Here is a 16,166-nt window from a genome sequence, read left to right on the forward strand (position 1 = left end):
TTTATATATTATTTTAAGTGTTTTATTATATATTCATGTTGTTGATTGAGTGATTAACAAGATCAAGGTTCGAACTTTACATCCTTCTATTTTATCCAAAAACAAATGGATTTGTTTAAGAATAAAATGTGCATACGAGTAAAACAAGTGTATATATGTCTTAAAGTCTGTTTTAAAGTCTGTTTAGAGTGTGGTTGCGGAGTTATTTTTTAAAATATTTTTTATATTGAAATATATTAAAATAATATTTTTTATTTTTAAAAAATTATTTTTTAAATCAACACATCATCCAAAACATACCAGAAAAATTAATTTTTAATAAAAAAATTTAATCACAAACGCTCTCTAATAGTGATTAAGAAGAAAGACTAAAATCTTTCCGAATCTAGCTTTCATTCATTCTTTTGTTTTGTTTTATTTTGGTAATTTGTTTTTTTGTATTTTTTTTATTTCATGCTTTTTTTTTCTAAACTTCGACCTATTTTTATCCTTCAATTTTTTTTAATTCATCCTTTAATTTATTTTCTTATTTATTATTATTATTATTATTATTATTATATAATTAAGTAAAATTAATATAAAAAATTAAAGTTATTAAACTCAGTTCATGACCTGGATCACAAGTTTAACGATTTAAACCACAAAGCTTGTGTTGATCTAATATATTGTCATCTTAATGTTTTTTTTTAAAACATCTTTAATATTTTTTTAAAAAAAAAAAGCATTTGATTTATTTGGAATTGGTCTTCACAAAATATTTCGGTTTGAAGTCATGTAAAACTTTCGACTCGTATATGATACGCCTAGTTATTCATCTAGATGAGAGAAAAAACATGTTTGATGTCGGGCCAAAAATTATTGTACGGGTTTTGCTATTTGTTTTCTTATAATTTGTGGACTTCTTATTTAGCAAGGACTTCATTTCTACAAGAAAAACATGGGTGGCAGGAATTGAGATTATTTTGGAAAAGATTTCTATGTCAACAACTAGTGTTTCCTTTTATTTTGTATATTTTATTATTGGCAAGGTTTCCTTATCATTCAAGGAGACTAGGGGGTACATTTTAAGCTTATTTTTTCTAATACATAGTTTAACGTCAACAAATATAATTTTCTATCAAACCGAGTGATCGGTTTGAAATTTTACCAAACAATTCCATGTGCCTTATTATATACGATTTAAATTTCATAGTAATAGGATATCAAAAAAAACATTATGTATTAGCATCCTAGTTGGTTTAGGATGATTTTTTTTCTATTTTATATAAAACTCCTTTTTTTTTCCATCCTTGTTTAGGATTTTTTTTTTTACCTATTATAATAAGGTTTTTTAGCTTATATTTATATAAAAAAAATTACAGGCTTTGATTTCAAAATAATCTATTATGTGTGGGAGATGAAATTCTCTTAACTTGGTTCTTTATTAAACTACTCTGACTTATTAAAGAATTAATCGGGTTTTATGGTGTTTTCTATAATTCTCGTTCGTGTCTCTTTATAGGCATTGAGTGGAGGTTCGATAGCTTATTGTCTTGATGTCTCAGTAAAAATAATCGTTGTTTCAAGCTCAATCACAAGTTGAATTTAACTTTCTTGATAAGAGTTGATTTGATTATAGATTTCTAGATCTTTATATCCATGAAGTTGTAATGGTAACAATAATTTAGTAAATTTAATGGTATGTCAAGCTTCGATATTGTAGGGATTTTTCTACTATGTCAAATTAAAGAAAAATGGGTTTTTTAAATGCAAACTTGTACCTCAAGATATCTAAGCTTAATTTTAGTTAATCAAGTCTTTATAGAGCCTAAATTGACATTATAAAAATATTTTTTATTCAAAAGAATTTTTATTCCAATCCATATATATTGAAAAATATTTCGGCATTATTATTCTCTTTCAATGGAAAGCATAAAACTTGATCAAATAACTTTTTGTATTTTAATCATACTAAAAGTTTATTGTTTATTTCCAAGTAAATGGTTAAGTAATACTTTGGATGAGTCCTACATAACTTTTTTTATACTCAAGAGTTAACTTATCTTAAATTTTGTTTAACTTATTTTGCACTCAAAACTTTTATCATAAATAATTATTTCTCTAAAAACTGTCTCCTGACTATTGTTTTAATAAATAACTAGGGGTGAGCAAAAAACCAAAAAAATAGCTGAAAAAACCGAACCGTGAAAATAACCGATTAAACCGATTAAATTTTAAAAAAACCGACCGGTTCATTTCGGTTTTATAAGCCTGAAACCGAAAAAACCGAACTGAACCCAAACCGAAAAAAACTGGAAAAAAACCGAGCCAAATCGAAAAAAAACCAAAAAAACCGAGCCAAACCGGAAAAAACTGAGCCAAACCGGAAAAACCGAGTCAAATCATTTTTGTCCTAAAAACCGAACCGAAACCGGTCGGTTTGAACCGGTTTCGGTTCGGTTTCGGTTTTTTTTAAAAAAATTTGGTTTGGTTACTTTTTTATATAAAAACTAAACCGAATTGAAAATGATCACCCCTATAAATAACCCACATTAGAAATTTAGAATGTTGAACTCCTATTTATTTTTAAGAGTAACAACCAAGTGCTTGAATTTTGCCTATAAATTCTACTTGTTCACTTCAAGCTAAATTACATTTTCATAAAGACTTAGTTCAATTCATTATAATCTTTTTTTTATTGCCAAGTGTGATAAATCTTTGTGAGATATAATACATTATGAAAGTATAAGTGACACTTGAACCACTTAAAAAGAATTTGATTGTGACCTATTGAAAGGTTAAAATCTTGATCCTTCAAAAAAAATTAAAGTGAAATGTTTTCTCACTTTGAACCCATAAAAAAATTATTGTTTTGATAAGATTTCACTCGTAAAAAAGATTGTGTGTTGTTAGTGAATACTTGAATAATGATTCAAGGATTGGAGTAGACAGTTATTTAGTCCACTATAAATTTAGTGTGTCTTTCTTAATCTCAATCTCATTTACTTTGTGCATTTTTATATTAAATTTTTGTTTTGCCTTTTTTGAAGTGTTAAATGATTAAATTTTTAAGTTATCAAAATTTCAATTAAACACCTAATTCAACCCCTTTTTAAGTGCTTTTACGACTTTCACTTTTTTCTATAATTTTTATAATTTTGCTTGAATCTCTATTTATTTTTATTTTTCTCATTTGAATGGTTTTTCATTATATTATTTGATTTATCATCATTTTGGTCCCCTTTTCTTTTTTTTTCTCCTTATATCACTCTCTTATCTTTGTTTTTTTTATCATCTTTCTTCTGTTTTTTATTTTTTATTATAAAACTTTAAGCACAATGAAATAAACAAAAGTGCTAAAATTTATGAAATTGCATGGAAAAGACATTTTTTTAGAATTTTTATATTTTTGAAAATACATTAGGGGGGAATAAGTTATAACATGAAGCTCTAATCACTTCATCAAGAAGTTTCTTAGTTACTTTCTTTTAGCATACTTCACATCTTTTCATGGAGGGAGATTGATCCAGATAAACAGAGAGAAAATAGATTGTGGTTGAGGGAGAGATTGTCGTGTGGTGTGATAATTATTTGTGAGAAAACAAAATCACAACAAATAGTAAAGTTTTTGAAGAAAAAGGTGTCAAACTCATAAGGACTAATTATGTTATTAAATATTAAAGTTTATCCAATTATTTACTATTTAGATGTAAAACCAAGATTTTTATAGAATTTACCACTTAAATTAAATAAAGTGCTTGAAGAAACTAAATTAAAAAGAAGTAGAGAATAGAGCTTAAAGTTGTATAGATAATAAAAATAAATCTAGAGGTTTTAATTTTACCTAGCTAATTCCATATAATTTATTATTCCTTGATATAAAATTTCAAATCTTCATGTTGATGAAAAGAAAAGATCCCTTAATTATTCAATATTTTCTCTCGAATAACATTAAAAATATCTCCACTTATAAATTAAAATATCTCTATATAAATTAATTACTTGAAGACTCATTAATTTCTTTAGATTTTTCTTAATATAAAATCACACTAATCATGATAAAATATCTTTATCTTTCACTCAACTGATTATTTTTAATCCTAAAAACTTCCAATCATAAATTATCTCTTGGTATTATCATGATTCAATAAATTTAATAATAATAGGCTAAAATTTGTAAGCAATAAGATCAAGGATAAACACTCAACACAAAGAAAAAAAATAAAAATAAAATAGCTTAGAATTTAAATTCTATAATCAAAACTACACAACATCAAAGCCATAGAAAAATAAAACTTAGTTCATTATGAATATGAAATAAATTATGTTTTTATTGGAATACATCAAAGTGAAATTAAGGATAAGAGTAAAACTATTTAGCTTAAAATCGGTTGAAGAAGCACTCCACTACAACATCTCGTTTCTTTTGGTTCTCTCCTTCTTACTTCTTTCCCTTTTCAATTGTAAACTAACCCTCTTTTATCAGCTATATTCATGGTCTCTTCCTTGATCTCTTCTATTTTATTTTTCAAAATCTGCTTTTATTTGTTTCATGATTTTATTATCAAAATTGATGGAAAGAAGTTTCTTTATTTTTAGAATAGAAAACTTCACTTTCCTTTTTCTTTTCTTTTTTTCTGAAATGTATACACAAATCAATCACACCTCTTTAAGGTAAGTTTTCTCATTTAATTGATTTCTAAATGTACTTCCTCAATATCACGAGCCTCAATCCAATTAAAGCTAATGTTTAATGTTGAATTTTCACTTCAATGCTCATGATTTAATGAATTTATCTCTTCCTAAATGTGAAAAAATAAATTTCAAAAAACTAAATAAAATATAAATGAGAATTATTTTCTTCTTAAAAAAGGATCTCTTTCTATAATTTTCAATTTTGCTTGAATCTGTATTTATTCTTCTTTTTCTTATTTGCATAATTCTGCATTATACTATCTAGTCTTTGTTATTTTGGTCCTATTTCTTTTTCTTTCTACTTCTTATTTCACTCTTTGGTATTTTCTTTTTATTTTATATTTATCATCTTTCTTTCCCTTTTTCATTTTTTAATATAAACTTTACAAATAATTAAAATTATAAAAATTATGAAATTACATGGGAAATATATTTTTAGAATTTTTATTTTTTAAGAAAAAAATGTCAAATTATCATTTTTGACTTAGCTGTTTGAGATTGTAGTAGCGGTTGCGGTTTAAAGTGTTTGTTATCTAGAAATGCATTAAAATAATTTTTTTAAAAAAAAAATTATTTTTGATATCAGCACATACAAACAATTTGAAAAAATTAAAAAAATAATTTTTTTTAAATGAAATTTGAGAGAACATAATTTCAATTGCGTTTTCAAATGCACTTTTCAACAAAAAGTTTCTTTGTAATTATACGGTTAAGTGATTAAAACAACGTTTCATTAAAAAAAAAAAAACATCAAAATTGATATACGGTTGAATCAATTTATTTTGACTTCACATCTTTTAAGAAATAAAGACATGTAAAATAGTTTTTTTTTATATTGTCATCATATCAATCATTTCCGGTGCATCTTCTTTTACAGCAGTTGTGACTCTCAAGTGAAGAATGTCTTGTAACAAAATCTACAAAGGGTTTACCATCAACAACGATGTACGGGCTTGGTTTCCCCTTATGATTTTTAATTTCTCGATATGTTCTTGAAGAAAAATTGAGCTATTAATTATACATGAGCTCTTGCAATTCTCTAGTCATTTATAATTTCACTTAAATATTATAAATTAAGAGATACAACACAAACCATCAAGCCACATTATAAGTTATGATATAAACTTTTTAAAATAAATTAAGAAACCAATATATTATCAAATTTGAAACGAAAATCTACCTTCTTCAATCTACCTGCTAGCATTCTTGTCCAGGTTTGGGGAGTTTTCTCTTAGACCGGTAGTTTAAGAATTAGTTTGGCTTAGCTTATGTGAAGATCATATGTGAGCTCTTTCTCAAACCTTTAAAGTTGAATTGTGGCGTAGCTATTAAGATTTTGAGCTTTTTTTATACAAAATCTATGAAAAAAACCTCATACATTAATGTACATTAGTTATTGATGTTGTCCCAGAAAAATACGATTAACTTGGAGGCAAGGTTTATGTATTGGATAATCCGTTAATTTCTTAGTGCTGACAATTTATTCCACTATTCCTACAAGGTGACTAGTAACTAGTGTCTGATACTTGTAAAAAGTCCTTGTTGGTGAATTTGAAGACTCCTCTATGTTTCAGTATCTTTTTTATATAAAAATACAATGATATTTTAAAGATAAATTAAAAATAAATATGCAGTGGAGAATCTAGATTCTGTGACTGACTTATCAGAGTAATCATAAAACTTAAGATTCTTCAAAGCTAAAAAGAGTATGGGCTCAACGTCTAGTTGAACTCAAAGATAATAGGTCTGATAGCTTGTCAGATCTATAAATGTATAGTCTCATTACTTGGCTGAGCCTAGAGATGATAGGTCTAGAAACTTATCAAATTCATACATGTCTGGGCTCAGCACTTGATAGAATTTAGAGATGATAGATCTGATAGCCCACTAGACCCATACATTTCTGTGTTCAAGAATACTATATTATTATCGTACCTTTATTTATTCTTTTAGAAATTAGGTTCCAAATATAAACAAACAAAAAAAATATTGATACATCACTTACCAAACATCACGAAACGAAGCGCACGATCAACACCAAACAAGCATAAGAATGCCTAGTTTTACAAAGTTGAAAACAAGGCCAAAGTTCACATGTTAGCATTTTTTTTTCAAGAAGCTATGTTTTAGAGTTTTTATTCCAATTCTTCAAAGATGAGTTTTATACCATATTTCTCCATAAAATTATAATTTTTTATACATAAATAACAAATTTCATATGATAAATCTCCTTTTCTATTATTCAAAATTTATATATGAATAGAGCATTATAAATTGGATGTACAAATGATCACATATCCAAGAACACATCACACCCTTCATATGCACATGCATTTTGAAAAGAAAAGGAAAAAAAAACCCTTGAATGCGAATTGCTAACAATTGTCAACGGGTTATTTAATTATTTTGTAACTAAATAAACTGATTTATTAGTTTTGACAAACTAGAGGGACTAAAATATAATTAACTTAACCTAGCATGTCATGTTGTTAAATTTCCTTTTCAGCGGTGAACGAGGCAACAGTGGAGAGATTTATAGTAATAAATTTCGGCATCAAGAATTGAGTGTCGCTCTCATTTCTCACAGACAGAGAGAGAGAGAGGGACAGAATGGACGGTGACGATGTGGACATGGCCGCTGTGGAGACCGCTGAAGCAGTACCAGTATCTTTCTTTCCTTATTTTTCTTGCTTTTTTATTTTTTGGATCGGTTGTTAATTTTTACTGATACTAAGCACAAAAACTCTTAATTGGTTTCTGATTTAGAAGAAAATGAAATATCTAATGTTGGGTTATGATTGAAATCCGTAGGAACTTGATGATATGAAGAAGAGATTAAAGGAGATGGAAGATGAAGCTGCTGCTCTTCGTGAGATGCAGGCTAAGGTTGAGAAGGAAATGGGTTCTGTTCAAGGTTGTAACTATATATATTTATGCATATATTTGTGTGTATTTTGGGTGTTTGCAATTATGTTCAAATGGGTTTTTGTTATTTTTTAATGGGTTTATGATTTATTCTTCTATTTTTGTCTTTCATTATCAAAAAGGGTTTATGATTTTTTTTCCCTGCAATTTTTCTGTTGGGATTTTTTTCTTTTAATTAGTGTTGTGATAGATGGGGTTTTTTTGGAGATTGGAGAATAATGAGGTATTGTGGTTTGGATAGACTTGTTAGTGTGAGCTTAGAAGTCACACATTTGTGTCTTTGTGGTTTTAGGGTGAGGTCGTTTATGCTCGGTAGATGGCCTTTGATTGGTGGATGTTTTGTAAGATATGTTGGTTACTACTTAATGTTGTAATGAGAAGGGTTAGAAATGTATTGCCTATGTCGATAAGATTGGCTGCATGTACGTAGATATCTGAAGAATACATATATGCTAGTTAAGATAGGTGGTTGAAACTTGAAAGTTAGAAATGCAACAAATTTATGATTTTGGAAAACTTCCCTTCTTGATATGAGAATGTTTTATAGACTTTTAAGGGCAAGAAATATTTTCAGAGTATTATGTCACGTTTTTTTGCAGTGATTCTTTAGCTGCTCCACTGAAAACTTAACAATGGTATTCCACATTGGTGATCTGGATCGAACACTTTCTTTTTATTGAATGGGTCTATTTATTTACCGTTGTCTATTTTCTCTATTGATAATATTCCAAAGACCTGGCTCTTAAGTTCACAAGAGAGGTGAACTGTGTGATACCGTTCCAAATTCCATTGCTTAAGATATTTTATTACGCCTCCTTTTATTGGTTGAAGGAAGGTGAGTGGGAATAATAACTGCAATAATTGATAATTGTTTCTGCATGTCTTTCTCCTTCTTCCTCTTACTGTTTCTATGTGCAATTAGATCCTAGTGCTTCTGCTACTGCATCTCAAGCAAATAAAGAGGAAGTAGATTCTCGATCAGTGTTTGTTGGTAATGTGAGGCCTCTTTTCCTTATTATCTGATTTACCTTCAAAGAATTGTTTTTAGTGTCAAATGCATGTAGTGTGGATTATTTGGCTGGTGGCTTGTGTTGCATTTGTTGCATAAATGATATCTCGACCTGGGGACAGAATCAATCTTCTACCTGCCTTACTTTTGTTGTTTGGTTTGCTGTAAAAATAAAGCAAATGAAATTGTTAAAGCTGCACCTACATATTGATGGGATAGGTGCCTTTTGGGATTCAATTTGTACTATTGGCATACAATAATGGGTAAGGGATTTGTTAGGTGTTGGTGCAAACTAAGAGTTGTCTTGAAGATCATTATGATTAACTCCAAGAAGCAACACAGCTTCCTCTGTCTTGCTAACTGAACACGGTTGCAGGTGGATTATGCGTGCACCCCTGAAGAAGTGCAGCAGCATTTTCAGGCATGTGGGACAGTAAATAGGGTCACTATCCGTTCTGACAAGTATGGCCAACCAAAGGGTTATGCATATGTCGAATTTGTTGAGCCAGAGGCTGTGCAGGAGGCTCTCCTTTTAAATGAATCTGAATTACATGGCCGCCAGTTGAAGGTAAAGAAATTCTGTGTTTTTCTCCCTATACAATTGATAGCTTCAGTTGCTTAACCTTGACGTAGGTTCTATTTTGTTTTCTTTTTAAAGTATTTCTCAACCTCAAATTGATTTCTTCCTTCTTATTGTTTTGGCTTTGCTTTTGCAGGTAACTGCTAAGCGGACCAATGTACCTGGGATGAAGCAGTTTCGCGCTCGTCGACCCAGCCCGTACATGGGGTTTCCACCCAGGGCTGCAATTATGCCTCCTTATCTCTTCTCTCCTTATGGATATGGGTATGCTATCAAAAAAGTGCATTCAAAGTTTTTAGTGATTAGGCTCTTACTACCATCCTCGCATGCTTTTTTCTCTTTTGATATTTGAGGATCAATGTTGTTCATTTAGCATATTTCCTTTGCACTGCAGGAAGGTAATGAGATATAGAATGCCAATGCGTTACAGCCCCTATGGCTAAAGTATGATCTTGCTTGAGACAGCATTGCCAGCAGATAGATACATCCGACAAAATTTGTGCTCTTTTCTTCTCACATATTTTAATGTTTGGGTGGGATGAACAGAAGACGTTTCCCTGCATGGGTTGAAATGGTGTAATGTGAAAATGGAGCTTTGTTTTGATCATGGTAGACAATTAAATTATTCTTGCTTGCGTTTTGGGTGTACTGCCTATAAATATTCTATCTTGAAAGCTTCCTCTGGTTGCAATATTGTAGGTTTTGTTAGGTCCGTTCGCTGCTTCTGTCTTTTCTTAAAATGAAGCCTCCTTTTTTCTGGGAGATCTTTCTGTTTGAGATCTCAACTGATGGCGCTATGATTTTGTTTACTGTTTTTTGCACCGCAGTTTAAACCCTGTGAATTATGTTAGTAGAAGACAAGGTATGATTTTAATTTATTGGTGGAAAATGTTTTTGAGTTCTTGCATGCAAACTTATTACTGTATATTCTCAGATATAGTTTGTTTTTGCGCTACAAATAATAATAACAATAATAATAATAATAATAATAATTTAATATATTTATAAATAAAAAACACTTTATAATAATAATAATAGGACAAATGATGTACTACTATCATTTGTACCGGAACTATGTACTGTATAGAGTACCTTATCATTCTACTGGTAGGGCAAGGATTTGTTTTTCATGCAAAGAATATATTTCTTGCATGCTTGAGAAACAGACAAATGCTTTTTACAACACTCTCTCGTACATACCAAAATTAAGGAAGGCATAAAATGGATTAATTAATTTGGTTGGTTCAAGAAACAACGGTAAAGAATTATCAGACGAAAGGCTTACAAGTTCTGCTTCGAAGTTCCATCAACACAACGTATGTACTGCAGTTTTTCACAATATTCTTTTTTTAAAAAATATATTAAAATAATTTTTTAAAAAAATTGAACAAAAATTTATTTAAAAAAAAAAACGTTTTTTACCTAAAAACAAACAACACCTCCATCTCTGCCACAAAAAAAAAAAATACTAATTAAGGGGGCCAAACATTAAGCTATCAAAATTAAAATCCACCAAATCCATCCTCGATCTCTTATGTTTAGTATTATGAAAAATATTTTAAAAAATGCATGCATTAAAATGAATTTTTTAAAAAACAAATAATAATTAATATTAATAAATCAAAATTATATAAAAATACCTAAAAATTTTATTTTTTTAGCTTTTCAAGCCAACAGTAATTTAAAAAAACAGAGCACTTTAAAAAATAGATGATAACACGGAAACAAAACTTAAAAATTTGGTTTCCGGTCTCTTAATTGTAGAGATTTGGAAATTCTTTCATCGTGAGCTCACGTCATTGCCGTGACATTTGGAAGTTCTTTCAAGTCTCCGATGACCACAATCAGAGACATACAAAGAAACACGGCAGACAGTCCTCGAATGAACCATTTTATACTAAAAAACAGGAATAATCCCAAGGCAAAAAGGCTTAAACATCAACCTCTCCTCTCTCCTTGGCACAGGTGTTCAAATTCCGAGAACGCCATTGACTTCACTTTTATGTCTTTTGTATTATATTTACACACAGTGCTTGATCTTATCCTCTTATCGGAATCCGTGCAGATGGCCCCCCAGAAATCATCGGTGATCAAACCACCATGTTTATGGCGGTGACAAAGAAATGAACCTCATCATCCCTCTAAAGCTGCCATGATGGTCTCCGAGCCCCCGGCATCATGGCATGCAGCCCCCCTTTCATCTTTTCCGAAAAGTAAATAAAAAAACAAAATAAAGCTTCCATGGGAATCCTTCCTTGCAAAACAATCCATGCCAATCCCACTTTATACATTATTTAACTTTTTTTATATTATTATATTATTTTCTCATCTGCATTTTCCATATTCTTTCATAAGGAGAATTTACATGTCACCAGAAACGACAAACAACCCCATGGCCCCATCGAGTGTACAATAAAGAAAAAAAAACCCTATCTCTTACATTTTTCCAACAACTACATAGGTTTTGCCTTGCCTTGCCTTCGCCACGTGTGATTACCTTGATGGGACCCATCACACAAGTGTCTTGCATGCACTTGATTGTGGATCCCACATAGCAGGCAACATATACTTCCTTCCGTTCACGCCATAAGCATTGAAGCTAGCACCCGTGACCTTATCAACCAGGACCCGGCCAGGATAGCCCGGGTACGACCCGGACCCGAACTGCCCGGTACAGGCCGAAACAGCCTCCAAAGGAGCGGTGGGTGGGCCCTGAAAATACCCACTATTGAACGGGTTGGTAACGGTGTTAGCAAACAAAGTGGCCAAGTTGATGACCATCCCGTCAACTCCAACGTCTCCGTTGGGTGCTATCAGCGGTGGTGTTTGTGGGCCATAAATTGGCTGGTGGAATGGCCAGGCACACTGACCCGGACATTGGAGGTCAGAATTACCGACCCAAATGTACGTGCCCCGACCCGAGCCGGACTTTGTTGACCCGTGAGTCCCACACTTGCTCATGCAAAACCCATCAACGACAACATCTTTTGCCGTCAAAACTACGTTGATAGAGCTAACGGCGAAATGGGTTTTCGAAGCCAGAGCTATCAAATGTTGGGACTTCAAGATTTTGCCGAGCGTGTACTCTTCATGAAGGATTTGATGGCCTACGCTGAGCGAGGAGGAGCCACCACGGTATTTCTCAGTTGTTTTCCACCATGACGAGGTAGAAGGAAGTGGGGCCCCTTTAGAGTTCAAGGAGTTGATGAAGTCAACGATTATGGACCGCTGGATTGGTGTAAACTGGCCATACCAGATTAGATTAACGGTGATGTTTCCTTTCAAGAGGATGCCGTTATGGTATTTCAGCACCAAAGGCTGTTCTTGAACCAGAGCCGCGAATGAAGGGGCAAGGAAACAGAGGAGAAAAGCCAGAGTGGTGAAGTAGTAATTAAAAGCCATCGGTGAAGGTAAATACCAGAGAGTAGAGAGTGAAGGCTTCCTTTTTCTCAGAGGGATGGATTGTAAAGGCAGAAGGGCTAGTGGGCCATTTATACGAGGGAGAAGGGCTAGTGGGCCATTGAGAGTAAGGGAGGCAGCTGGTGAGAAGGACACGTGGGAGGGTGTGATTGAGGGTTAAGTGTATGCTAGGCTGTAATGTTCTTCTATGGTGACGTGGCAAATGGGCTACAGCCTACAGTGATGATTTTTGGGTCTGTGGAGATTTTCATCTCGTGGGTCGGAAAGAGAGAGGAAGACGAAGCTGGGACTTGTCAAGGGTTTTTTTCTTTCTTGTTTTTTGGGTGTGTGGATGGATACTCACGAGTACTGATGATTTCTCACATAAATTGATTTTCTTTTGTACAAATCCCAAGACACTTGTGTGTCTTATAAGTCTCCCTGGATGATTTAAATCAGATAATCCATCAAGAAACCAGAGCCATTAAAAAGGATTAATTTGATATTTCTCAACTAAAATATATTCAAAAACAAAAATCAGTATACTCCCGAAACAATCAATGCAAGAGAAGAAAAAATTATAATAAATAACGTAACGTGATTTAAGTTTATTTTTTAATGATCATGAGTTTAAATTTTTTTAGAATTATTAAAAGCTTACATAATTATTTTTAGGATCTATAAAATTAGTTAAAAATATACATAAATTACCTTAAATATCTATATTAATAATAATAAAAAAAGGAGATAATGGAGGTCACGGAACAATATTCCCTTAGCCATGTCAATTGTTGTCCTATTCGGAAAATAGACTGATGTCAACGTTCATAGCCCAGTGACAGAATAAAATAATTCTCGTTGCCAAACAATGCAATCTATTCATACATTCACGAGATAGAATTTGCTATGATATTCTAAGTTTTCCAAGGTGTGTCATGCTAGAAATTTAAGCTTGGAATTTCCAAATCTAAGAATATGAACATGTTGTGAAATTGATTGTTTTTATATTTTTTTTATAATTTTATAGTGTCAATATCAGAAATAAAATAAAATATAGAAAAACATTATTTTAATATATATATTAGAATATAAAATATTTGAAATCCATGCATCTGAATTTCTTTCTTTTGAACATTAATTTATTTTTTATTTCAGCAAAAGCAAAGCACAGATTTGAATAGGTCATTCTCAACCACATAAATAAAAAGCAATAATAAACATTGAATTAGACGGTGCTTGGTAATGTGGTAAGTGGTTGCTTTTCAAATAACTTTTTGTGTCGAAATACATGTTAATTATTTTTTTAAAAAAAAATAATTATTTTTGATATCTGCACATCAAAACGATCCAAAACATATAAATCATATTAAATTTTAATAAAAAAATTAATTTTTTTAAAAATACAGTTTCCAGACATGTTCTTAGAAGTAATTGAAAATGTCTAAATAATTATTTTTAAAATATTAGTATATTAAAATAATGTAAAAGTATTAAAAAATATATATTAATTAAAAAAAATTAATTTTTTTTCAAAACAATCAATCACTTGTAACCACCCTCATCAGAAACCTCTGAAAGTCCTGATCCATTGCATCCGTAACCCTACAGCCTACAGGAGTACAGGGTACCCCACAGTGCAAGGTTATCCTATAAGATCTGATACCGCTTCATAAATGCAGAAAGGGCCCACAGTTTCTGCGGATTGATGACATCAAGAATCAGGACACTGCTACAAGCTTGCTTATTGCAGTTCGATGGTTGTGTTTCGGTGCTTTTTAAGGATTTTATTTATCTTAAAATTCTGCTAAAATACTGATATTTATATTCACTGGGACCCTCTAGGCTCAGTCCAGTACGCTTTGTCTTGGTAGGCTATATGGCCCGTGGAGGACCCCCACGAGGACAGGGTAATTGCCCCTTTAATAATAAAGCCAATAAGCCATGTTTATGCTGTGTTCTTCATTTTTCCTCCAAAAGAACAAGGAAAGGACAGACGTTTTTGCTTTCGAGGGAATCGTATGAAAACAAGCATCAAAATGTTTTTGAGTAAATTTAAATGTTTTTTTTCCCCAATTTTTCTGCATTATTTAGTTAGGTTTGAAGTAGCAATCACATTATCAAGAGTTTGATAACCAATGCTAGCTAGGAAAACAAACCAATTATGAAGTGAGCTTATTTATAACTATCCATTGAATCAATAATTAATAATGGTATTACGATAAACATAATTATCAAGATATATAACCGAAGAGATATAAATATGAATAACTCATCACCTTAAATATTCAGATTAAATTACTATTATAAAGATATTATAAAGATATAGAGTTAATGGATAAATCAACCACTTACAAAAAAAAAAAATACAAAACTTGATATGTTGTCAAAAAGAAAAACTTTTCAATTTAATTTCGCTAAAAAAAAAACTCAATTTATGATTTGAATTATTATCATATACCTGGAATAATTATATTTAAAGAAACACTAAAATGATATAATTGAAATCCAAATAAGTGACTTTGATTAAAAAAAAAAAACAAGATAAGTATCAACTAACAAATATTTTTATCTTTGTAGAAACACAAACAAACACTTAAAAAATTTAAAAATTAAAACTTACATAACGTAAAAGTTTTTATTAAAAAAAAGATCTTTTATTGAAAGTAACATGACAAATAAAATTAGTTTTAACAACTAAGAAAATAATCTGATAAAATAATTATGTAAAAATAATAATAATAAAAAAAGAGTTTTACACGTCAGATTATGGCTCAATTATGCAATACATGAACTTCAACGAGGGATTCTCAATGTATCATGACATCTCACTCGACCTTCCATGGCCATGCAATAATTTTGTGGAAAGGAAAGGCAGCAAAGCTTCTTTTTTATATATATTAAAAAAAAAAAAAAAAAAGAAACAGGAGGCTTGGAGTTTGGTTTGGGCGGGGCTTGGTTCGTGGTGTGGAGGTAAGATGGAAGGCAAAGGTTACGGCCGTCCCAATAGTTATTGAAAGACTCCAAAGGCTGCCTTTCTGCTTTTCGGGAAAAGCAATATTGCAACGCCCGAGTATGCCAAAATTGAGTGCCGGTGCCGACTCTTTCTACAGTCACACGTGACTTCTACTTTACACCTTGTTCGGCAATTGCTTCCTTGCATTTCAACACTAAAAGACATTCTTTTTACTATCATAAAATAAAAAATAAAAAATAAAAAATAAAAAATGATCATGTTGCTTGAACTCTTGCAAATTAATTTTGAAAAATGCGTTTGGCACGGAGGTAATGTAGGATAAAAATTCACATTTTAGAAGATTTCTAAGATGTTCTAAGCCAAATATTTTTTAATATTTAGAATATCATAATTGATGTCGGTCAAATAAAATAAATTGAATATAATAAAAAATATTCATGTTATAGAAAATTGTTTGAGATTTTTATTAAACCCAACCTTATGGGTTATTTTTGAAATCTGCTTATTCAACTTACTCAAATTTTAAATTAAATTATGCTGACGTTAGTTTAAAAATATTCTGCCTGACCAGTTAAAAATTAAGAAAAAATTGAATGAAATTGAAA

General features: G+C 30.8%; 2 protein-coding genes across 3 annotated transcripts; one reads left to right on the top strand and one right to left on the bottom strand.

Moving 5' to 3' along the window:
• Window positions 1-7,167: 7,167 nt before the first annotated feature.
• On the top strand, window positions 7,168-9,973 carry LOC7496613 (polyadenylate-binding protein 2). Of its 2 annotated transcripts, XM_002323718.3 has the most exons (6): window positions 7,168-7,338; window positions 7,486-7,588; window positions 8,522-8,595; window positions 8,985-9,176; window positions 9,325-9,452; window positions 9,583-9,973. In XM_002323718.3, exons 1-6 carry the CDS (start codon window positions 7,285-7,287, stop codon window positions 9,629-9,631), a joined length of 600 nt encoding a protein of 199 aa, XP_002323754.1. In that variant the 5' UTR covers window positions 7,168-7,284; the 3' UTR covers window positions 9,632-9,973. The 2 variants fall into 2 exon arrangements, with proteins under 2 accessions (XP_002323754.1, XP_052304740.1); XM_052448780.1 differs by lacking the exon at window positions 8,522-8,595.
• A 1,470-nt stretch (window positions 9,974-11,443) lies between these two features.
• LOC7461267 (protein EXORDIUM-like 2) lies at window positions 11,444-12,979 on the bottom strand. The gene has a single exon (XM_002323937.4). The coding sequence runs from the start codon at window positions 12,588-12,590 to the stop codon at window positions 11,700-11,702; it is 891 nt and encodes a 296-aa protein (XP_002323973.2). The 5' UTR covers window positions 12,591-12,979; the 3' UTR covers window positions 11,444-11,699.
• Window positions 12,980-16,166: the final 3,187 nt, after the last annotated feature.

This window comes from Populus trichocarpa, chromosome 17 (genome assembly GCF_000002775.5).
Source record: "Populus trichocarpa isolate Nisqually-1 chromosome 17, P.trichocarpa_v4.1, whole genome shotgun sequence".
In the NCBI taxonomy this organism is placed as follows: Eukaryota; Viridiplantae; Streptophyta; class Magnoliopsida; order Malpighiales; family Salicaceae; genus Populus; species Populus trichocarpa.

What these genes read in the sequence shown, in the direction of transcription:
- LOC7461267 (XM_002323937.4), bottom strand. Translation starts at nt 12,590, where the DNA reads ATGGCTTTTAATTACTACTTCACCACTCTGGCTTTTCTCCTCTGTTTC.
- LOC7496613 (XM_002323718.3), top strand. Translation starts at nt 7,285, where the DNA reads ATGGACGGTGACGATGTGGACATGGCCGCTGTGGAGACCGCTGAAGCA. An exon ending in GGAAATGGGTTCTGTTCAAG is followed by an intron (nt 7,589 to 8,521) that starts GTTGTAACTATA and finishes ATGTGCAATTAG; the next exon opens with ATCCTAGTGCTTCTGCTACT. An exon ending in TTCTCTCCTTATGGATATGG is followed by an intron (nt 9,453 to 9,582) that starts GTATGCTATCAA and finishes TTTGCACTGCAG; the next exon opens with GAAGGTAATGAGATATAGAA.